This window comes from Pleurodeles waltl, chromosome 3_1, assembly GCF_031143425.1.
Source record: "Pleurodeles waltl isolate 20211129_DDA chromosome 3_1, aPleWal1.hap1.20221129, whole genome shotgun sequence".
NCBI lineage: Eukaryota > Metazoa > Chordata > Amphibia > Caudata > Salamandridae > Pleurodeles > Pleurodeles waltl.
The window spans coordinates 274,684,113-274,709,611 of NC_090440.1; the positions used below are offsets into that span (position 1 = coordinate 274,684,113).

At 41.0% G+C, this 25,499-nt stretch overlaps 1 protein-coding gene across 8 annotated transcripts in view; it reads left to right on the plus strand.

Moving 5' to 3' along the window:
- TJP1 (tight junction protein 1) overlaps nt 1–25,499 on the plus strand; it is a 478,449-nt gene that overhangs the window by 342,023 nt on the left and 110,927 nt on the right. For 5 of the 8 annotated variants that reach the window (XM_069222373.1, XM_069222377.1, XM_069222378.1 and 2 more), the window contains exons 19-23: nt 3,178–3,531; nt 3,779–4,030; nt 5,945–6,862; nt 12,829–12,920; nt 13,638–13,862. In XM_069222373.1, coding sequence (XP_069078474.1) covers nt 3,178–3,531; nt 3,779–4,030; nt 5,945–6,862; nt 12,829–12,920; nt 13,638–13,862 — 1,841 coding nt within the window. The remainder of the gene's footprint in view (nt 1–3,177; nt 3,532–3,778; nt 4,031–5,944; nt 6,863–12,828; nt 12,921–13,637; nt 13,863–25,499) is intronic. The other 3 variants (XM_069222379.1, XM_069222381.1, XM_069222380.1) reach the window with 1 other exon arrangement.

Consider the following 25,499-nt stretch of genomic DNA (forward strand, 5'->3'; position numbering starts at 1 on the left):
TGATGTTTTAGCCTCTGTTCTGGCCTATTGCATCCTGCTGGTTACTCATGCCCGTTGGCATATGCAGGTTCTACGGTGGGACCTGAAGTTCCAGTGGGCACAGCATCAGGGGATTCTCTCAGATATGGTCCATATTTCGGAGGGTGCTACCAAAGATCTTCCGTGGTGGCTATCGAACTGCAATTGCGTCAGTGGCAGAACCCTCTCTCTACCCAAACCAGAATGGACTGTAGTGGCAGACACGTCACTCCTGGGCTCGGTGTCCATATGGGACAGGTGGAGATCAGAGGACTTTGGTCTCCGGCAGAGTCCGACGTCCAGAGGCATTGAAAGGCTTTCTTCCTTCGATCAAGGAAGTCCTGGTGCAGGTGTTCACGGACAACACCACTGCCATGTGGTATTGCAACAAACAGGGTGATGTGGGTTCATGGATCCTTTTTCAAGAGGCTGTGCGTCTTCGGTTATGGCTAGAATGTCTGGACATATTCCTAGTGGTTCAGCACCTGGCGGGCTCTCTGAATGCCAGACCGGATAAACTCAGCTGAAGATGCCTTATAGATCACAAATCTCATCTCCATCTGGAGGTGGTGAGACATCTCTTTCAGCAGTGGGGAGTGCCTTGGTTAGATCTGTTCAGCACCACAGAGAAAGTGCAATGTCAGAGGTATTGAGTTCCAAGGCGACTCGCTTGGAGACGCTTTTCATCTTTAGTGGAGCTCCAGCCTCCTGTACTAATTTCCACCAATACCACTGCTGCCTAGAGTTCTCAAGAAGATTGAGAACAACCAGGCCCAATTCATTTGTGTGGCTCCGAAGAGAGCACGGAGAGTGTGGTATCCAGAGCTGCTGAGCATGATAGTCAGTCCTCCAGTCAGGTTGCCTATTCAAAAGGATCTTCTGTTGCAACAACAGGCAAAGGGTCTGCACCCAGAGCTGCACATCCTCCACCTTCATTTGTGGAGATTGAACAGCAATATTTGACAGCTTTAGACCTTCCTCTCCAAGTCTGTAATGTTATCCTGGCAACCAGGTGTACCTCCACCAAGTTGGTATATGCCTGCCTTTGGGGCAAGTTTGTGTCTTGATGTGCTTCCCACAACATTGCTCCCCCCCCCTTCTGCACATTTTTCTAAGGTTCTTTTGTTTGCACTTTTTTTGGCCCAGCAGGGTTCTGCTCTGGGCACAGTTAGGGTTTATCTCTCTGCCATTGCGGTATTGTTATGGTTCCCAGACCAACCTTCTCACTTGAATTCACCTCTTCTTACTAGGTTCTTCAAAGGCCTGCAGCATACATTCCCCCCGCCATTCATTATGCCTCAGTAGGACCTCAAGCTGGTCCTCGTCTTTTTCATGTGTGCATAATTTGAGTCGCTACACAATTGCCCTCTTAGGCTTTTGGCAGTAGAAACTGCATTTTTTTGTGGCCATAACATCAGCCATGAGGATCATCGATTTGCAGGCACTCTCTGCACACCCTCCTTATCCCCCTTCCTACCAGGACAAGCTGGCCTCCTTCCTTCTGAAGGTTGTGACTCCCTTTCATGTAGGCCAGAGCATCATCCTGCCTACCTTATTTGCTCCGCCTCATCCCTCCAAAGAGGAGGAGAGATTCCTCCATCTAGATTGAAAAAAAAAAAGTGTTGTCATTCTACCTTCACCACACAAAAGACTTCCCAGTGGACAATCAACTCTTCGGTCGCTATGTAGGAGCTAAAAAATGTAAAGCAGTATAGGAAAGGACCATCCCAGGATAGACTGTTCTATGCATTAAAGTCTACTATGGAGTGGCCAAGAAGAAACCCTCTGATGGCTTGTGAGCTCAGTCCACCAAAGCCAAGGCTGCGACTGCTTCATTAGCACATGGCGTCCCAGTCCTGGACATCTCTTGGGCAGCAGCGTGAACTTCACTGTACACGTTCACCAAGCACTAATGCCTGGATACTCAGGTCTGTTGGGACAGGCACTTTGCCGATTTGGTCCGGCAGGATTTTGTTATTTAACTGGCTTTGTAGTCCTACCTCGTGGGAGGTACTGCATAGGTATCTACTCCAAGGTAAGTAATCTGCGGCTAGAAGTCTCTTTCAGATGAACAAGTTGCTTACCTTCGGTGTTGCCTTATTTGACAGAAACGCAGATTCTCCTTACTGAACCTCTCATCCTCCCTTCTCTGCGAACCGTTTATGGTGAAAGGGACACCCTTCTCAAGGCCTTAGTTTTTCACATCAGTGTTTAGTACTTATCATGGCTTTGTGCACTTGGTGTGGAAAGTCGTGAAAGTAACTGACATCACCATGCCGATGTCGCACCTATATAGGTCCTGCGTGCATCATTTCTGGCACCGCCGTCGAAGCAGAGGTGAATGGCACCATTTATGGGTGCAAGGGCTACTGCTCAAAAAATTTCTGGATCCAGTCTGTCGCGTGGGGGTATTTTAAGGGAAGGAATCTGCGGCTAGATAGTCTCTACCAGATTAAGCATTACCTAAGGTAAGTAACTTGTTCTTTACAAGAGAGGTTTTCATAACATGTTTGTTTAAATTTGTTGCTCAGAACAGTATTTCAGGAGTATGCGGTAAAGCATGTCCATAGTTACTGTCATTAATGTTTCATCTAATTTTTTGTGTGAAAGCAGTAGATGACGAGTATTAGAGGGTTAGGTTTCTGTCTTAATCGGGATTAATCCAAGAGGTTATGATCAGACCTTAGAGTGATAGTGCTTTTATGTGGTGAACAATTTTGATGACAGCTTTTGGAATCTGGAAAACACATTAAAGATTTTTTTATTTTAATTTTATAAAAGTTCCTTAACTTCTCCCAAAATGGAGCCTTTCGTTGCCAGACATGCATAATCAATTGTAGATTCCATAGACAAATAAATGTTCGAATCTTGAGGGACGAACTTTAAAACAATGTTCATTTCACTGAAAATAAAGTATATATAGAAAATATCTTTAGGCATGTACACATTGAAGTTTAATTAGTACAACTTTGTTCAATCTAGAGAGATTATCTGAATGTTGGATCGAAGCAGTCTTTCAGTTTATACTGATCACATCGACTGCTCTTGTACTCAGTCACTTGACACCTTTGATAAAAAGCCATAAGAATCCAATAAGAGATGAATATTAAGTCACTGGAGTTACTCTTTCTTATTGTAATGTGATTTTCTTTGATGTAGGCAGATGGAGCCTCAGAGGATGACCTTGATTTACATGATGACCGTCTGTCCTACTTGTCAGCACCAGGTAGTGAATATTCCATGTATAGCACAGACAGTAGACATACATCAGACTATGAAGACACAGATACTGAAGGTGGTGCCTACACTGATCAGGAACTGGATGAAACTCTTAATGACGAGGCAGGAACTCCACCCGAGTCTGCCATCACACGGTCATCTGAACCGGTTCGAGAAGATACATCTGGACTGCATCATGAAAACCAAACATATCCTCCTTACCCACAGCAAGCTCAGCCCCAGCCAGTTCTTAGGACTGACTCTCCAGTTTATAAAATGACACCCCCTCAACAGGTAAGCAACACCCCGTGAAATGTGGAAGATTTGTCATTTAAGATGAGTTTTGTGGCATTCTGTCAGGGAATTATATTTTGTATTCAATTAGCTTGTTAAGGTAATGCACCACATACGCCTATACCGATGAGGCTTTGTTAGATGAAGGACTACATTTTCTGTCTAAATTTAATGAAAGTATGTTTGTTATACTGCTTGCTAGTTTTAAAGTGCTATAAGTGAACTGAATATTTTACACACTCCACAGAAAGCAGATGTCCTACCTGCAGCCCTTTACCCTTCCCAGTCGACTGAATCAAACTCAGAAAATTCTGCCAACTCATCAGCCGCTGTTAGTCCAAACGTAAATGTAACTGTTAGGTCGGACGAGCCTAAACCAGTCCCTTACAACTCATATCTGCAAGCTGGCCCCCTAAGATCACCAACTACTGAGACAACTCATGTAATGCTAAGGGATCAAGATCCATCGTCATTGTCCCTGCATATAGATCCAGCAAAGGTACTTGTGCTATTTTGTTGCACTAATTTATTGATTGCATGCATGCTTGCTTCAGGCACCTTGACCTTAATTAAATCCACTTAATCGAATTACATTGTCTTTTAACATTTGCAAAATGCTATATATCCATTTAATAGTTGTGACATCGTTGTTTGTTTTGTTTTGCTTGCATAACTCAAAATGCTTTAGCTAAGTAAGCCTTTGTGAGTATTTTCTTTCGCTGTTTGTACAACTTTTGTATATTGTCTACGAAGCACAGCACTACAAGCATATAGCATGTCTTGTTTTTAAAGATATTTATGTTTGCATGAAAGAAATTTGGGCTAGACTAACCTGATCTGAAATGGCAGTTCTAGGACATGTTGCCGGTTTAGCAACTCTCAGCGCAGGACAGTTTAGTCTTGTTACTAAGACAACGCTTTTGGTCACAAAATGACATTGAATTATTGTCTTGGACTTAGCAATGATTCTTAAGAAGACGGTGGATCCAGTTGCTAAAAGCAAAACACTTTTTGTACCGAGAAAAGTGCAGACCATTCAAGACCACATCTGTCAGTAGCTTGCTAAAACTGTTGCCGCACGATCGTTCCTATCCCGTGACCTTTCCTACTCAAGCACACATTTCCTAGAAGCTTGCACACCGACATTTGATCTCTTCGTAGCTAAACACCATTCTAACAAACTACCAATGCTCGTTTTGACACACTCAGTGTTTTGTTCAAGACTTTGTGGCACTGTTTAAAGTTCGTTGTTAGATATAGATTCTTGTGTGGCCGTTCCTTATCTCTGTGACTCACCAAATCCAAGGCATCACTTATAATAGTGCTAGAATGAAAAAACTAAAGTAAAAAAGACAGTTGTAACGATGAAGAAAATGGTATTCTATTTAATTTTGGTTGACAGCCATAAATTTTTAATACAGAACATAGTAATATGTCTTTTAATCCTGGTTCTTTGAACAGCAGTTGCATTTGCACACTGGTAATTATTGTAATCAATCTGCAATATTTATATCATAAAATATCGTGTGATTTTTAATCTCATGATTAATACGATTAAGAGTTGTGTACGTTGATGCAAAGATTTTACATTCCTGTGGCCCACACAGTTGTCCTTTTACAATTCCAAGAAATGCCACGGAGCTATGTTAGCTTTATTTTGATATTTCTCAAACTGTAACCATGAGATCAAACTTGTTTTGGGTAAGCATTGCTACAAGCGGCCTTTTTGGCAAAAGGTGTTTAAAGGCAGCCTTCTGTAATTAATGCATTTTACCTTTACATTTTATTTTTATTAGCAGTAGCGGGCTACTTTATGTGGTAAATCAAATGTGACACATTAAAATCACAATAAATATTTGTGAAATAAAGTAAAATTGAATTTGTATATTTTAGGTTACTTAGATCCTTAGCATTATTAGTAGCAATGATATTTGGAGAAGGTACAGCTAGAGAAAAACATGCAGCTGTACAAGGGTTATGCTTTCATTAGCAAAAATGTTTTTTGGTTGCACCTAAAAATAGTTGTTGGTCAAATACAAAATGTTTGTTGTTTTTAGTGCTCCTATTCAACAGTTGCACGTTTTATATATATATATATATGTCAACACTTTTATAAATAGCAAGTTAACTGTAGAAAGACAGTTACATTAACACGATGTGGGAACCTAATGAATAAAAATGACAGAGGAGTTGCAGCATTGATGATATGAAATAGTTAACAACTGCTCCAGTTACTTGCTTGAGGGTAATATCGGGTCCCTTCTTAAAAACCAGTGACAGTTAAAGGAAGCTAATACAGTTCAGTGGAATTATTATTGGACATGATTCCTCTCATTCAGTTGTATAACTGATTTGTAAAATAAACTCGTACTTTATTTTTGCAATTATGTAAGGTTGTGTCTGATTTACCCAGGTCTACAGAAAAGACGAATATACTGTTGAGGAGCCTCCTAGGCATAATTACAGCATGAAACAACCGCCTGTTGCTCATCCAAGTCAGTGGCATCAAGATAAAGAACCTAATGTTATCTACACTGAGCCGAATTTAAGGTATGATGCTCAGTCTTCTCTCTATGCAGAGAAGCAGCCAAGCCGAGAGTATGAACAGTCAGCGTATAGATACAACTCTTCAACAAACTATGCTGGCCATTTACCCCACAATTTTGACCCCCAAGTACACTATGATGAGCATATAATGTCTCATGAAGATCAGTGGGAATATTATAATGACAAACAGCCTTATCCGCCTCGCATGTCTTATGACAATAAACATTCCAGGGACTTTGACCACAGACAACATATTGATGAAAGCCCTGATCGTTACCTTCCATCCCAGAATCGTTATGAAGAGCCAACCCCTTTGTCGTATGACAGTAGGCCCCGTTTTGAAAAGCCATCAAAAAACGTGAATTCATCTCAGCAGCGGTATGAAGATCAGCCCACTGCCGATTACGATGTTCATCTTCGATATAAAACCGAATCACTTGCCTTTTCTACAAATGCATCAAAGTCTCCAGAACATAAGCAGTACTTTGAATCACAGCCACAGGAGTATGAGCAAGGTTCTGCACACGGACTTAATACAAAGTCTTTGCATTATCAACCGACTCAAGCAGCAGAGAGTTTACCTCCTCCACCCCCATCTCAAATTAAATCAGAACCTTTGCCTTCCAGCACAAAGCCACTTCAGATTAATGCAGTTGTTGCAGGGGAAGATGATGATCCAGCAATGAAGCCTCAGTCAGTACTCACTAGAGTTAAGATGTTCGAAAATAAAAGATCAGCAAAGGTGGAAAAAAACAAGGACTTTAATGATGCACCCACTATGAAAGTAAGTGTTTGCATTCTTCAGTCTTTTGTAAGTGCTGCTGTTTCTCCTTCTACCCTGTGTTGTATCCAGAACTCAAGAATTTCTACATGCATATTAGGTTGTTGCTCACTGATCGAAATGGGAATGATGCAAATCGTTGTCCAGGAGATAGTTTTTGTGTGGCCTTGACCTGCGTTTAGTGGGTTATTATGAAGCCAGGCTCCTCTGTGCTCTCTTGAATGAAAGTAGACTGGATGGGTGCTCAAACATGGATTTGATAGGGTGCACCAGAACTCCCTTTCTCCAAGAACAGGTATCTCAATATAGGTGATTAAAGAACTGAAGTATTTAAGTATTTAGATAGATCTGTCCGGTTTGGGATAGAGAAAATATCTGTGAAACCTTTAAAAAGAGCTGTACATAGAAAGTTAGATTTTTGATTTAGAGTCAGGATGCCATAGTGTAGGTTTTTATACGTTCCCACGTATTATATAGAATTCTAACTCAGATGCCTGCCCCTTCATTTATTTTCTTCATGGATCTTCAATTTGCCCAACTTCACCACCTCATGCCTGCCACCCTCTGCAGACCTCATTTGTTACTAAGTATTCAGTTGCTTTTTATTCAGTTTTTATTTAAATTATTGCAACTGTTGAACCAAACAAAAGGTTGACAGTGGGTTAAATGTATGCATTCACTGGACTGGGGAGTGAGGAAGAGGAGTTTGAAGGAGGTGGTATGGCAAAAGATCATGGAACAGTTTAGTAGAGGTAGTTAATGACTATTGCTAGAATATGTATAGTTTTTACATTAATTGTTAGCTATAGCTATTTCTATTCAATTCAACTCTGTTTGAAGGCTAACTGATGTTCTCCTGTTTTATCTTTTTGCTCCATGTTACTCAAGGGAGTTTTGAATTAGGGTTTCAGCAGAGCTGAATTTTGCTTGTTTGTCTTTAACTGATGCAGAGCTTTTCTGTGTGGTCTGCTCACGTTATATATGGGCTCTTCTCTTTTTTTCAGGCTTCTTTTCCTATAGCCTTTTTTGTTTGCTTCTCTCCTTTTATTTATCTATTTTGCTCTAGTTAAGGTTGTTCCTTATATTCTTACCTTTTCTTTACTGTTCATTTTGTACCCTTCAGAAGGATATCATTTGAATTAAATTGTTCAGCATTACTCTAACATTCTACTCTTCACGCTCCTTTTTCAGTAATCTTAGGCTTTCTTTAGCAATTTCTGGTGCTGCTTATCTGCATATGCCACTTGAGATCTGTAAACCAGACTTCCCCATGTAGACTGTCTATCCTGGTATTTTTAAATAGCTGGCTCCGAGGCTTCTTACCCCCTGCCACCCCAATTATTCCCCCACTCTTTCAACTTAGCTGTTGCTCGCTTGCTTTTATACGCAGTATCTCCTTCACCATATTGCAGGTTCTTTTTTGCTTTATTACACGTGCTACTATATTTGAGTACACAAACCACATTCCTGCTGGTCCAAATGTTGTTCCATTTAGTTCTTCAAAAACAGCAGTAGGGCACCCCTACTGCGCTTGCCCAAGGAGATCACCTTATGTTGTTAAAAGGACTTTCACCCACTGGCATGCTTCATCATAGACTCGTCATACAGATACCTAGTGTATCTGGATGGACTCAATCTTGGTAGTCATTGGTGCTCTTTGGTTATTGGCTAGGATCCTAAATTTAGAATAGTCTTGGGTATCCTCAGAATTAATTGTACTTTTAAAGAACGCCCTGGATGCACTAATTAAATTAGTATCCTCCTCATCCACTTGGAATACCTGTGGGTGAAAGTCATTTTAACATCATAAGGTGGAGAGTAGACTCCTTGAGCAGGTCAGTTGTCTAATCCTCTTGGTGGCTTCCAGGAAAATGTTTTTTTCAGGGCACATATATTATTACATTTTAATTATTAATTATTTAATTTATAATTAATTATTATTATTACATGTTAATCGGGGTATATTTTAACAAAGCACTTCCTGCATACAGTATCTTTATTGTTCAATGCTTATTGCTATGGCCTAATGCTGTATGAGAAAAGAGTCAATGACGTCTTTATTTGTTCTGTCTAGTCATGCAACTCTGTGTAGCCACAGTTGCTCCAACCTTGTATAGCCACTGAATTTAAACAAACGTTCTTGTTTGCCTGTTGCATACATAAACTGTAACTCTTAAGTTGCTCCTATGCATGCTTAATGAAAGAATCTCTTTTTGCTCCCAATACCGAAAGACTACCAAGATATCAATCAAGGCCCACAATTTGACTAGCTTCTGCTGACCCCTTTCAGAAAGACAGAAAGTTAAAGAGGAGGCTTCACTCTCCCTCGCTACTGCACTTCCCAAGATGGCAATCCTGACGGGATGTCAGCAGGGCCCCAGTTCTAGTACCCCCGATAAAGAGGATCAGTGAATGAGGGGTGGGATGGAAGCACTGGAGAGCGAGGATGATCCCCCACAGAAGTATAGCAGTGAGCGGCTGCTGAATCCAGACAGAGCTTACTTAGCACATAGCTAATTACAATGCCTATGAGTAGGCAAGTCTACTGGAGCCACCAAGACCAGAGCTTTGGAGGCCATAATAGTGAGACATCCTGGAGAAAGAAGTCAGAGAACAGATAACATCCTTGAACACGACAGGGAAATTAGGAACCATGCCCAAAAGGCTGAGAGGGAAGGTTGAGGATCTGAGCTTTGTGAATACGTGGAGAGAGAAACAAAACAACTCAAGTCTGTATTTTCAGCCTCCACATGCGTATAATATATGCCTAAATTTATTATATTTACTTTGGCTTGTTGCTCCTACCCTCCATCATAACCACGATATTCTGAACTTAATCTGGTTTTGGATTTGAAAATTGATCAAACAAAAGAATTCTCACATGTGATTGATCAATGCCCACAAAGGAGTGGATGGCTTGAGAGCTGTCTGGCATGCATGTAAAGCTATGGCGAGGGCACATCTGATAATGGTGGCAGCAAGGCTTCAGAAAAAGAGGTAGTCTGTTAGCAGCTCCTTAGCACATGAACCTATTATAATGGACATTATTTATAAGACAACAAACTCTTAAAATGTGCAGAGGAAACTTTTGCTGCAGAGGAGTCCGTTGAATGCACCCGTGACTAGTAGGGTTGAATGTACACTACTCGAGCTCAAACAGATATGTTGTGGAGGAGGGGGGGGATATAAAGGAAAAGGAGAGACGCAAGTTAGTCTCTGAAAGATGAAAGCTTTTCCTCCAATATTTCAGATGCTTTTTTAAATAAATAACGTATAAGCTCATCCCAACAGGGTGACTTTGAGATGGTTGAGCAACAAAGAAATGGAGGACCTCCACAACTCCATAGCTTAGGATGAGACGTAGTTAGCATTACAGAAATTTGAACAAAGACCCTGTGACAGCCAGTGTTTCAGCCTTTTTCTCTGGGGGTGCCTTGTCATAGAGTTTAAAACGTTAAAATCCATTGCCCAGTCCATGTTGGAAGTAGTAATGATTGTGATCAGCAAACCTAGCAATAGTTTTAATGTGCTGAGTTTGTAAAAACCCTTAGCCCCTTTTAAATATTGATGTGAAATTAAAATCACCAAGATAATGGTTTCTACATTAGATGGTGCACTGTATTATGTGTTGTCTGACCAGTCTCAATTTTTCAAAGGGCTGACAGATTGAGGGGCGCAACAAGAATGCCCCCTTTTCCCTGCTTCGCCTCACACTATACTTGAAATCTTTCACTCAATGAAAATGGGCGGTGGCCATTGAAAGACTGTCTATGTAAGACGAGTGACAACTTTGAAATTTTAACTTTATCTGTTCGCCTACAGTATTTTAGTTACCCTCATCAACTGACAACCCCACTTGTTTTGCAGGATAGCATGGCAAATTCAAAATTTTAGGATTTTGGAAGAATAGCTTAAAGTTTGTCCTCTTTTCTCTTGGAATGCACCCACGATTAAATATCTGGGAGTGTAAATAGGGAAAATATTCTAAACCTATATGCAATGCTAATTTCTGCCCTATACTTAGCGAACTCCAGAAAGAACTGCACGGCTTGCATAGCTGTTCTCTATAATGGTGCAGACAATTCACCTCAATAAAAATGACGATGCGTCCCCGGGTAGGATCTCTTTCTGTTGATGCCTTCTAAGAATGTGCTGCAATTATAAAGAGGATGGGACGAAGATGAGAATAGCATTCAAAACCTCTACTCATCCTTTATCTGGGGGTTTCCTACTTTTTAGCCTACTACCAAGCTGCTCATCTTAGCTGTCTTTTAGAATGGTCTAAAATGGAGACAGAAAACCTAAGTTGGATTATCAACCACTTTTTTATAGGGGTTATTTATGGGAAGTCCCCTGAACGAACCTTAAACAGAGACATTGCTACCTTTACCCATAACAAAGTTACTTTCCAAGTATGAGATGCACAGGACAATAAATCCGACTATGGATTGGGTGAGTCTAAGAGGCACTGATACTCCCAGTTCGGGTGCTGAGTTATGCAAAGGGAAAGAAAGGCTGCAGCAACATAACCACTCTCAGCATTTGAAAAGCTATGACAAAGAGTAGAGGTGGACACACACTTGAAATCAACAAAATTCTCACAGCGAGAAATATGGCAATTAAATGTGCTTCCCTGCTTGGGTGGGTAGGTTATTTGGGGGTCTCTCTCTTCCTCTCTCCCCCTCTCTCTCTCTCTCTCTCTCTCTCTCTCTCTCTCTCTCTCTCTCTCGCTCTCGCTCTCCTTTCTTTTGTAATGCTCATACAGGAATAAGGCATGTGCTGTGCAGGACAGGGTAACTGTCAGCAAAGGTTTACACCATTGTCCCTGGACTACGAGCCAATTTAATGCAGTTTGAGACAAAATCTGAGCTTTGTTGGAGGGACTGCTCCCAGAGGAGAATGCTTCAACATGTATTTAGGGAGTGACGCAGCGTAAACCTTTTTTGGTAGCAGGCACATAGACAATCAGTATGATCCTATATGATTGGTATAGAAGAGTTTTGTTCATCATAGGGATGGAAAAAATTACCCAAAGCACCAACAGGGATGAACAGCGTTTAGGGTAAATTAGGGGGTCTGTGGTGGACCTGTTTTTCTAGTGAATTAAGGGCACTGACCTACCAAACAACATTAAGGGCTTCACAGCTACTAACTGAATGACTTCACCAAGGCCATGGAATATATATTATCTTGCTATCAAAAGTTGTTCTTGACGGGCCAGAACCTGTGCAGGGTGCTGCACTGGTGGGGCACGGTCCTGGGGTAAAGGAATGTTCACTATGTCATGTGTTTAAAATAACAAAATATATTGACTCATAAAGGGTGCATTAATGCTGTGTTTTATATTAACATTATTCTATAACTAAGTCTTGTGTACTACTTGATATGAGATGTGCTTTAGTAGTTAAATTAATAATAAAGAATTTAGTAAACATAGGATAAAAAATAAAACGGCCAGTCAGACAGAAACAAATGTACTTGAACTGTCGAGCAACAAATGAAAAGGGGGAATTGTAAAATGAATTAATTGTTTGGAAACCAAACTGATTTTTGCTTTAGAACTTGCCTTTAAGCTTTACTACCTTGCTACGTGGGCAAATTAATACAGGAGGGATAATTTAAGGAGAGAATGTTAACGGCAATGATAATACTCTAATCTTAACCTTTAGAGCATTTTAATCTCACCATCCTGACCACCGCCTGCCTGGCATTCTTGTATGTGTATATCAATATTCCGTTATGCACAACATTTACATTTTTCTTTTGGAACTTGAAGCATGGTGTTTTATGTAGGCACTTGGTAGAGGGATATTTACAAATGCCAGAAGTAGATTATTTTTGGATTATATTTCTCATAGTAGGTTTAGTAGAGGGCAGATGCAGAACTTTACTGACTCCCCAGCACTAGAAACAACGGATGTTAGAAATTATATTTTAAGCCAATTAAATGTCCAAGTATTTCTCTACAGCTCCCAGAAATAGCACCCAAGCCTGCACCAGCTCCAGTGAGTGCACAAAAACCAGTCATTCAACAGCATTATGAACAAGAAAAAAATTATAGGTAAGTCATTTGCTCTATACAGTCTGTAACCAGTTAATAGGCGAATAGAAACATAGTTGGATATTTAGTGATTTATACAACTGTGAGACATGGAAAATATTTTGTGACGTTCTCTTCTTTCTAGTGTTACATTGTATTGTGAATCAAAGGTCTGTAAGGGACAAAGGTTTTCTTGCATTGCAGCTTCATACTTTCATCTGGTTGTTCCATTCCTTGTGTCTTGTTGGGGATCTCCAATATTTTGCACTAGCAGTATACAGTATCAACATACCTGAAAGGCTTCAGACTTCTGTTCATGTAGCAGCACATTGACCTCATTGGGAAGTGCCCATACATCAACCAGTGATGTGTGATGTGCTCTGATCTTAACTGCACCCATAAACCACCATTGCTGTAATTTCGGATTACAAATGGGAAGTGGAAGCCTTTGCGTCTAAGGGAGGGAGGCGTGTAAGGTATCTTTCCATGACAAATGTACAATAAAAGCTTTTTCCATTTATAGCAAAAACACTTTTCCTATTATTGCAGGAAAGCTTTTACAATGCCCTGAAGAAACTAAATTCGCAAATAAAACAGAATTTTGTGAAAAAAACTCTTATAAGGTTGTATCTTCCCTGTGGTATTTGTTTTTACTGACTTAATAAATAAATATATATTTGAAACCGTGTCTGATCCTTAAAGAAAACCTGTTGTATTAATCGTGTGCCTTTACTTTAGGGCTCCAGAGCCCCAGAAACCCCATTCAGTGGCAGCAGATGATGTAATCCGCTCAAATCATTATGATCCAGACGAAGATGAAGAATATTATAGAAAGCAGCTTTCTTTCTTCGATCGAAGAAGTTTTGACAAGCCTGCCTCCCAGCTTTCAACAAATCTCCACCCTGAACCTACGAAACAGACACATCCCCAGCATCATCAAAACTACAACAACTTTCCCTCCAAGTATGTTTTTTCCTCCATGCATCTTTGTTCATCAAGCACTGAAAAGTTTAATGAGCAATTTAGAGAATTTTCATATATGTTGTTGCTGTTCGTTGTAAATAGAAGTATGTTTTGTTTATTCTTTAACAACTTAAACTCATTCTCAAGATCTCTTTAGTGTTGCCAATCCATCTAACCCTACCTAAGTAGCTGCAATACTTTACACCATACCGTAAACTTAGGTGGTATTTCTCGATATTTCACCCAGATATTGTATTTATTTAACGTGATATTTCATATTTGCAGACTACAAACTTGGGTAAGATGAAATGTTGAAAGAATGATTCAACCATTTTGTACAATGTTTGAGGGCATTACTTCAGTGATCGAGACTGAGGGTGATTCTCTTTTACCCTGACTAGAGTGAGGGTCCTTGCTTGAACAGGGGGTAACCTGACTGTCAACCAAAGACCCCATTTCTAACAGTAATGTGTACCGGCTACCAAGAATCTGAGAAACATGCAATGGTTGGTGTGGATGGGAATGTGAAAATGTGTCCTGTAGGTCGAGACTTGTAAGAAATCTCCATGATTGAGATGTTGGAAAATTTTCTGGAGGGAAACCATACAGACAGATTGTTTCTTCAGATACTTGTTGAGTTTCCTGAGGTTGAGGATTGGATGTCACTTACCTGACTTCTTTATTACCAGGAAAAACCTGGAGTAAAAGCCTCTTCCTTTCTGTGGAAATGGAACCAGCTCTATGGCCCCCGTGGACATCATGGTAGAAACTTCTTTCTGAAGAAGATGATGACGAGAAGGAAGAAATTTTGTTGGTGGAGTGCGACGTGGAATTTAGATGCTGTTTAGAATAGGCTGCTGAAGGTGGCGCTCTATATGACTGACGCAGATAAACGGGCAGAAAGGGCTGTTGGTAAGATTGTCGTTGATATCTCTGATATCCTCCACAATATGAGTAAAATCCACGGCCACGTATCACACAAAAAGGTGTTTTTCAGAACTGGAGGGTTCCAAGAAGTCAAAATGTCTGTGACTATCTTTATGGCCTGCAGAGCATCAACATGTTTCCCAAAAAAGGAATCGTAGTCAAAAGGCATATCAAGTATTATTGTCTGCACTTCTAGGAGAAACAATGTAGTCTTAAGCCAACCCTAGCGCTGAAGAACAGCAGATCCTGCCAATTGCCCGAAGCCTATGGATGCTGAATCCATTGCTCAACCAATAATCTCAGATGCCGCTTTTTTTTACCTTCTTGTAATATGTGAGTAGCATTGGCTTTCTTGTCATCTGCTATAAAATCTAGGTATGCGGCAATGTCTGGTCACAACTGACGATCATATTGTACAAGGAAGGGCAAAGAGTTTGCGGCTCGGACAGTAGTACCTGACATGACTGACTCTTTTGCGAATATTACCTAACTGCCTGCCCTCCTTGTCAGGCGGGGTAGTGTTAAGGGTGGAAGAATTTTTGATCTGCGTTGCGTTAATCATAATAGGGAGTTGAAATTGCTTGGCTGCTTTCTTGATTACCGTATGAAAACCTCCAATATCTCCTGGAGGAGAATCTACTGGTTGTGGCACCGGAGGAGAAAGTGAAGGGATAAGGTAATCATCTCATTCACTGGTAACTGTACAATTGTCTGCGATCTTACCCTCCTCTCTATCGCCACCATCAACAATATCATCTGAGGAAGGATCCTCTCGAGGAGGCATAGCAATTCTGGATTGTGGAGTCATCCTTGGGGTAGGAGGTGGAGGCAGATGTTCTGGAGATTCAGGCGCAGGTGTGGCCTACCTTGCAGGTAATTGATGCGCTTCAGCTGCTGTTGGAAAGCATTTATAGTAGTCTATATGCATGCTTTTGCAGGTCTTGCACAAGGGTGGCTGGAACCTGAACCATGTCTGGTAGTGGAGGAGGCACATAAGGATGATATTGTTTTGCATAGCGATGGGGTTGATAAACTGGCTCATAGTAATCTTGCTGATTGTCTTCCTCCTAATATTTCATGTGTAATTCAGAGGGGCTGTGAGCCGTGCCAAGCATTTCCTAATCATCATCCTCCGTGTCTTGAATATCCAGTAAATGACTGGGTATTAGCAGAGATACATCTGAAGGTGATGTGAAAGAGATGCGTCTGGTGAGGAGATGCCAAAACTGTCACCGACGAAGTCATCAATGGTCTTTTTTTATTTTGCTTAAAAAATTTAAAAAAAATGCATCGTCGACGCTGTTGTCAACGACAGTGGTACTGACTGTGATGCCGTTATCGACGGCGCAGGTACTGTCTTCGTCGATGCACTGGTTGTTGTCATCAGTGTAGTCATCGTCGTTGTCATTGTCGACGAGGTGGTCTTCATCGACACAGAGACAACGAGATTGATTACGGTAGTCGTCATCAGGCTTCTTTGAGTTGTAAGTGTCGTCGACAATGGTTTTGATGCTTTTGTCATTGATGATGCCTTTACAGGCAATTTTGACTTCTTTGAAGGTTCAGATAATGATGTAGTCTTTAGAGAAATGGCTACAGAAGGAGTAGCGGCTTTGATTTAGAGTCTGATGAAGCCCTTTTTGACTTTTCTTTATAGGTAGAGCCTTCTACAGATCTGTGGTGGGCCTTTTTAAAGCTTTTTTACCTTGTTGGGGGGACTCATGGAGGGACCTTTCCCTCTTCCTGGAAGGCTGTGAAGAGAAGGAACACTCACTACTCTCTTACTCAGAAAGCACAATAGGCTTAGATTTAATTTTTTTGTAGCCATAACAGAAGTCTTGTCTCACATTCTTTGAGGGTTTTTGAAGAAAGGGTCTGCATATATTGCAGTCTCCCACCTTGTGGGATGGATGAAGATAGTATATACAATCCTTGTGAGAATCATCTGAATTAAGCCTTTTCTTTCCACAGCTGGCACAAGGTCTGAAGAGTCCCTTCTTGACCAGTTCTGACATACTGGAACTGAGAAATAACAGTTTGAAGATGAACACATTTGGAAAATACTGAGCATAGCTTAGGGATACTCCATCATACACGATGTGCGGTGAAAATCTGAGGGAAGATGCCTCGTGTTGGGAGTGTTCTAAAGGGTGGTGTCACCTGATTAAACAGTGACCAACTTTGGTCCTTTTAAAAAAAAAAAAAGGAACATGGATAGGCTAATAGGCTGAACTTTGTATTCTCTTTACAACCTATTATACTGATATATACTGCTTACTATGATAACGTTGGACTAACACTTTGACGATGGGGAATGATTCAAGCATGTGAATCTATGAAACATACCCCACCCAATACTGGATAACATCACATGCTCAAATAACAAGATTTTCCTGAGTTCACAGATGTAGTATTGCAAAAGTGTTGACAAAATAAATGTTTTAAAACTATTATAACTGCACAGCACTACAGGTATTTCAGGATTCAGAGAGGGAGATAAGTCATTTGACCCTGAATTCCAATCTTTATGTACCCTGATATGTAACCGTATTTTATCTCTGTCCAATGTCAAGTGAATCACAGTCAGTTCATAAAGAAAAAAAAATACTTTAAGTAACAACAGTTGTTGGTTCAGGTAAGGCGCGTACTCAGACTAATAATTAAAAACGTATGTCTTTGTAACTAGAGAAGTGGGAGAAACAGAGCTATATTTCTTTCAGGGATCACTCTTAACTTAAAAGAAGGAATCAATACAATGTAAAAAACCTATTGTTTAAGCTTGTTATACAATACTGTGAATGGTCTAGCTCGGGCTATTTTTGGTGATCTGAAATATAACCCTTTGCTGAATTCAATTTATCCATATGCATTACTTTCCGACTTAACCATTCACTTTCCTTCCATGTTTACCCAGTATGTTCAAGAACGTAAAACTAGCAAATAAAATTTGCCGTTTTAGAACACTCAGTATACGGTGGTTTCATCAATATAAACATTTTGTTGTAAACAACTCTTCAATTAACAACTTGTCTCAGTGTATCTGAGTCACAAGTGCAACCTTCCACCCCCTAAAATATTCCATGTAAATGAATTCCCTAAGCAAAACGTTGCTCCATTTCTCTAGGCCTATGCCCATCACCTCCTCCTATTGCTGGTGGATACTACATCCCTTCTAGTTATGGGCACACCCAGTCAACCATTTTCTAATCTCACCCCATTCTCACATCCTTTTCTAATGCTTGTGCCTCCGCAAGTCTACTATACAGCACTCTGCCACTTTGCATCTGGGTTTGTACTATGTAAGTTCACACATAGGCATAACATTGTGAATTAAGGCAATTCTTGAGAACCATTACAATCATAATTGTCTTTTTGGCACAAATTATGAAGGTTTTGCAGTGAACAACCTGAAATATCTAACAAACACTGGCAACGTCTATAGGTCTGGATTAGAGTGGAAAGTGCCTTTTCAGTCATTTGTTTTAGGCACTAAACTCAGCATACATGGATTCTGTCAGTCATATGTGCACTCACTAACCCTTTCATTTACCCAATTAATCTTTCTTGCTTTCACCGACTGACCCATTCACAACGAAACACACACAGAAACTGAACAGGTTTATGGAAGAAAAATTAAACTAATAAAAGTAAATTAAAAATAAAATAATGCTGCTACATAATTCAGAGAGCAGGCACTTACAATAAAAAAATTAAAAAAACATAGTGAGTGTTCGTCTTGGAATGGTATAGATTATAAATTATCACTGCTTTAAAGTTACCATGGCCACCACATTTAGATGCACCATGTTGGCCAATACCATGTCAAGGTGCCCTTGTTGTAAATACTGTACTAAGCGCCATCTTGGAATGCTATAGTGCATAATTTTACTGATTCAGATGGCCGACATGTTGCTTTGAAATATGATGCTGGCTTTGGAACTGTAAACCAATGAGACTTCTGGATAATAAAATTCAAAGCTGATCACCCTGTTTAGAAGCACTGAGCAGAAAATGAGTGGCAAGCAAGCTATCTGGTATCAATGTTACAGAAGCTACTGGACTCATAAGAAAAAAATATACAAAAAAATGAGGAGAAAAGAAATGAATAAAGATATATAAAATGAGAAAATGAACATTAAAGGACTGGCCCACCCCCAGAGTTGAAGTGCACTCAGTTTCAGATGGATGTGCACATAAGGTGAAATGCAGTCATTCACACGGCAATAAAGTAAATGCATTACCCACTATCCCATGCTAAACGCCAACATGGGCGGAAACAGAATGTGAATTACACTAAAACAGACCAATGGCTGGAGAGAGCTGACAGCATCTCTCTGTATGTAGATGTATTTTTTTTTTTTTTTTAACAAGAGCCCAGGGGTGATCTAAAACTGAGGCTCGATCTAAAAGGAAATTTACCGAACTGTAACACACACAGACTAAATACTTAAAATACAGTAACAAAAAATATACAACCCCTCCTAAACAGCCTAACCAAGATTATCAAAAGTGCAAACCTTCTAACACCAAGGTGTGTCACAGGGGCTAAGTAAAACTAAAACACTTGGTAACTACTGTAATCTGTGAGGTTGCAGGTGAGAAAATACCTGTCTTCATGAATTACCAAAGTGTAACCACAATCCACCCTAAATGATTTTTGTTTCAAACAAAACAAGTCATGTCTATTTAATTTCTCGTATCTTTACATAGTAATCCATCTGACCAATGGCGTCTTACATAATCTTTCCCAATGCACAAATAAGATATACATAATTTATCACATGTATGTTACCATAACTGATCAGGGACTCCTGCATTTAGCATAGGTTTACCCACCCAGCAACCACTAGGAACATAGTTTTAAAATTACAGTTGGTAAACAATATATCACTTTTCTCAAAAGGGCCCAATAAGAATTATTAGAGGAAAAATCTTCTAGCTCTAGGATGTGAAAGAGAGGATAAACAACAAAACCCTTGCCCACGAAGGTATTCTGTAAGAATCCATGCAACACAATAACGGCTTGGAAGACCTAAAACAGTATATAGTCCATGCTAAAAAGATAACAGACCTTAACATATACTTTTCACAGTAAATTTTACAGCAAAGTCTACTTGTGTTGTCGTAACTTTTCAGAATAAACAGATCCAATCTATAGCTTCGACATGATTGGCTTGACACCATAACTTACTCATGTTTACTGCAATGAGCATAAGCTTTTCAACAAACTATAAAGTGCACTACAAATAATGTCAGCAGTCCATGACTCTAACGTTAGAAGTCAAGTGTATGCGCAGCATGTGAACCTACAGCTACACATACCAAGAATAGGCCTGCTCTCAAGAATAAGTGAAATGAACAGGGATCAAGGGAAAATGAATACAACTCTGTGTAGTAGACGTGGCATTCTATTTACCCAACTCAAAATTCTGCTTACCCCCTTGGTAGCTTGGCAGAGCAGTAGGCTTAACTTCAGAGTGCTAGGTGTAAAGTATTTGTACCAAGACACACAGTAACTTAATGAAAACACTACAAAATGACACAACACCAGTTTAGAAAAATAGGAAATATTTATCTAAACAAAACAAGACCAAAACGATAAAAATCCGACATACACAAGTCAAGTTATGAATTTTTAAAGATTAAACTAAAAAATAGCGCTTGAAACAAAAATGCTTCGATGAGATGTTAACACAGAGTCGTTCCCAACAAGCCGACACCAGCGGCGCCGGACACGGAGTCGTGTAGACCCCCAAGTACAGTACCTTTGGTGAAGAGTGAAAACAAGCTGATGCGCGAAGTCGGGAATCGCGGCGTCTGTGCAGAACGTTGAATCCGTGCACTTCGAGCGGCATCGGTCACGACGTGGTGCGGCGACTTCCACGGAGTCGCGGACTTCAGCGGGGCTGCAGCGGCGTCGGGCCTGTGAAGAGCGTCGTGTTCCAGCGAAGGTCACGGCATCTGGTGCAGGCGGCGTCACCGGATTCAGCAGCGGAGTCGTCCGAAGTCGATTTCTTTGGATTTCCACCAGCTTTTCTTTCAAGGGTCCAGGGACTGGATAGGGCACCACTTGTCAGAGCAGGAGTCTCTCCAGAGACTCCAGGTGCTGGCAGAGAGAAGTCTTTGCTGTCCCTGAGACTTCAAACAACAGGAGGCAAGCTCTAAATCAAGCCCTTGGAGATTTCTTCACAAGATGGAAGGCACACAAAGTCCAGTCTTTGCCCTCTTACTCTGGCAGAAGCAGCACTGCAGGAAAGCTCCACAAAGCACAGTCACAGACAGGGCAGCACTTCTTCCTCAGTTATCAGCTCTTCTCCAGGCAGAGGTTCCTCTTGGTTCCAGAACTGTTTCTAAAGTCTGTAGATTTGGGTGCCCTTCTTATACCCATTTTAGTCTTTGAAGTCACCTTTCTTCAAAGGGGACTCACACCTACTTGTGAAATCCTGCCTTGCCCAGGAAAGACATCAGACACACATCAGGGAGTTGGAGCCGGCATTGTCAGAGGCAGGCACAGTCCTTTCAGATGAGAGTGACCACTTCACCCCTCCCTCCTAGCAGAGATGGCTAATCAGGAAATGCAGGTTACACCCCAGCCCCCTTTGTGTCACTGTCTAGTGCGAGGTGAAAAACAACCCAACTGTCAAACTGACCCAGACAGGGAATCCACAAACAAGGCAGAGTCACAGAATGGTTTAAGCAAGAAAATGCTCACTTTCTAAAAGTGGCATTTTCAAACGCACAATCTTAAAATCAACTTTACTAAAAGATGTATTTTTTAATTGTGAGTTCAGGGACCCCAAACTCCACATGTCCATCTACTCTCTAGGGGAATCTACACTTTAATCATATTTAAAGGTAGCCCCCATATTATCCTATGAGAGAGACAGGCCTTGCAACAGTGAAAAACGAAATTGGCAGTATTTCGCTGTCAGGACATATAAACCACATTACTATATGTCCTACCTTATCCATACACTGCACCCTGCCCTTGGGGCTACCTAGGGCCTACCTTAGGGGTGCCTTACATGTAAGAAAAGGGAAGGTTTAGGCCTGGCAAGTGGGTACACTTGCCAAGTCGAATTTACAGTGTAAAAATACACTTACAGACACTGCAGCGGCAGGTCTGAGACATGATTACAGGGTTACTTGTGTGGGTGGCACAACCAGTGCTGCAGGCCCACTAGTAACATTTGATTTACAGGCCCTGGGCACCTCTAGTGCACTTTAATAGGGACTTAACAGTAAAACAAATATGCCAATCATGGAGAACCAATTACGTACACATTTTAAACAGGAGCACTTGCACTTTAGCACTGGTTAGCAGTGGTAAAGTGCCCAGAGTAACAAAAACAGTAAAATCAGAGTCCAGCACACATCAACAACCTGGGGAACAGAGGCAAAAAGTTAAGGGAGACCCCACCAAGGATAAAAAGTCTAACAATTACCAATTCAAAGTATTGCCCTTTGGTCTCCGATCCGCTCCCCGGATATTTACAAAATGTCTAGCCCCAAGGGCGGCCCACCCGCGACAACAAGGCATCCAAGTTTTCTCTTACTTCGACAACTGGCTGATAAACACTCCATCTTCCCAACAGGCGAGGGATGCTACCAGCTACCAGATGTCTTCGCCTCTTTCAAAGCCTGGGGCTCACTGTCAATTTCCGGAAAACCTTTCTTTCCCCTGCAACAAGGATATATTTTCTTGGAACAACTCTAGACACAATACTCAACAAGGCATTCTTGTCCCTTTAAAGCAGAAAGTGCACTTCAGTTCGCCTGATCAAATCTCTGCTTTGCATGATGTCCTCGGCCATTCTCCTTATACCTCATGCCCGTCTCAAAATGTGTCCCTTCCAGGAACAATTGGACACACTTTGGCTCCAGTCGAAAGGACACATCATTGGCATTGTACATATTACACCTTGTCATGCAAGCAGCCTTATCCTGGTGGATAAACTTCAGCAATCTCTCTCTGGGACTGCTGTTCCTTCCTCTGCTCTTCAGAATACATCATTACAACAGATGCTTCTCTAGAAGGATGGGGAACTCATCTGCAAATTCAGGGCAAGTGGACTCCAGACCAGTCAAAGTTGCACATCAACTTTCTCAAGCTCAGAGCTATCTATCCAGCTCTGCAAGCTTTCTTACCAAAATTCAAGGTTCCTCTGTATTGATAAGAGCAGACAACACAATGAGCACACACTACCTCAACAAGCAAGGATGAACAAGATTGCAGAGTCTGTTGCATGAAGCACAGACTATCATGTGGTGGGCACTCACTCATCAAGTGACCATGAGGGCAGAAAACTCCCAGCAGTACACGGCTCTCTAGCAGACACCTTGAGCAGAACAACCCAAAGTTGTCATAAATGGGGGTTAACCCAACTGGTCCTGAATACCATATTTCAGGAATGGGGCAAACCCAACCTGGATCTATCTGCAACACGCGAGAACAAGAAATGCCAGGTTTATGCCACCAGATTTCCTCAAAAGGGATCTTGGGGGGGATACCCTTTCGATTCAGTGGTCCGGAATTTGTGCCTACGGTTTTTCCCCAATCCCTCTTATTCTCAGAATTCTCAGAAAAATCAAACAGGAACCATGCCGTCTGATACTCATTGCTCTACAGTGGCCCAGACAACACTGGTTTATGGAGCTTCTCATGTTGTCGGTAGACAAACGCGTTCAACTCAAGCCCCAAGTAGACTTGCTGTCGATGAACAATCAGCAGGTCCTTCATCCAGACAGGATTTCTCAGCATTTATCAGCCTGACTCCTGAGCATCATGAGATACAGCAATTAGCTATTCCTGAGGGCTGTCGGAATATTCTTGCAAGGGCTAGAGCTGATTCTACCATCAAAACATATCGCCTCAAATGGAAACGATTTTGTCTTTTGTGTGAGAAATCTAACCTGCATCCTATTACATCTCCTACTGAACAAGTGTTACCTTATCTACTATCGCTAGTCACATCTAGTCTAGCCACATTCCTCTGTCAAATTGCATTTGACTGCTATTTCCAGATACAGGCAAACTTTAGAATCTCCTTTCTTATGGTCAGACAAAGTAATTATTCAGTTCCTTAAAGGACTTTTCAGAGTGTATCCTCCAATAAAGTCACCTCCCCGAGCATTGCAACTTAATACCGAATTATTCAACTGATGAAAAGTCCCCTTTAACCGATTCACAGATCTGAGCTAAAATTCCTTACCTGGAAGGTGGCTCTTTTACTTGCTCTCACCTTCAAGGATACCATGGTAATCCTACCAACTAATCCCAGATTCATACCTAAGGTTCCTACTGATTTACATCTAAATCAACCAGTTATGCTTTAGACTTTCTTTCCCAATTCTCTAACACCAGCGGAACAGAGTCTCCATACTCTTGATGTCGAGAGATGCTTAAAATTTGATTTACTTCGAAAAATCATAGTCATACTACTGCTCAACTTTTCCTATGGTAACTATAATAAGGGTGCACCAGTCTCCAAGTCCCCTATACCAAGTTGGATTTCATTGACCATTCAGTTCTACCATTCTAAAGCAGGCAGACCTTCAAGACAAAAGACAAGAGCACACTCTACCAGTGCAGTCTCCACTACTGAAGTCGTATTTGCTGGGGTATCCATTGAGAATAGATGCCATGCTGCAACCTTGAAGAGCAGGCACATGCTCACCCAGCACTACAGCCTGAATTCTACACAGATTACTAATACAACTGAGAGTCAAGTCGTACTTCGGAATTTTTTTCCAATAAGGTGAGCGTTTTAACAATATAATCTATAATGATGTACCTGACATCCGCTATCATATGCATGTGTATTCAATATATATTTCCATCTATCTATCTATAGATAGATATATTGCACTGCTAACTTCTGATTCAAGCATGTGAATCTATAAAAGATACCCCAATACTGGAGAAAGCATTTGTTACTTACCTGTAGCTCCCGTTCTCCAGTCTTGGTATTTTTCATAGATTCGCATGCAACTCACCCTCCTCCCCTAGGAGTTTCTCCTTCTTGGTCAGGGACATTTATCACACTAGTGCTTTGAAAATCAGAGGGAAGATGCCTCTGTTGAAAGTGTTGTGAAGGGTGCCGTCACCTGATTGGTCATTGTTCAGCTTTGGTCCTTTTTAAATAAGAACATGGATAGGCTATTAAGCTGAACTTTGTATTCCCTTTACGGCCTATCATACTGATATATACTGCTTCCTATGATACCGTGGGACTCCCACTTTGATGACGTGGAATTATTACAGCATGTGAATCTCTGAAATATACCAATACTGGAGAACAGGAGTGACAGGTAAGTAACAAATTCTTGATCATGGGCCTGCACAGTCAATAAGGAAATGATGTTGCTCTCCTGTATGTAGACAGCTATCACAGCAAAGAAATGGGACCAACTGCTGATACTGGCGAATGTATATTCGAGCATGCTTTTCACAAACGTTTTACACTTGCTGTGTGCCCTGGGGAATCCCTGCACCATAGAAACATATAAATCCATACATTTATTACAGATGCACTGCTGGGTCTCCAAGATATTCCATGCATTCATAGTGACAACCTTCCTCATAAATAAACCAATGCAAAAGGCAAAATACTTTAAACAAGTGTCTTTATCGTTGCATAAGGGTCTAGAGAACAAATCTTCCTACACTTAAAAGTGGTGCTTCCAGACGGGGGTTGGCGAACAAGAGTG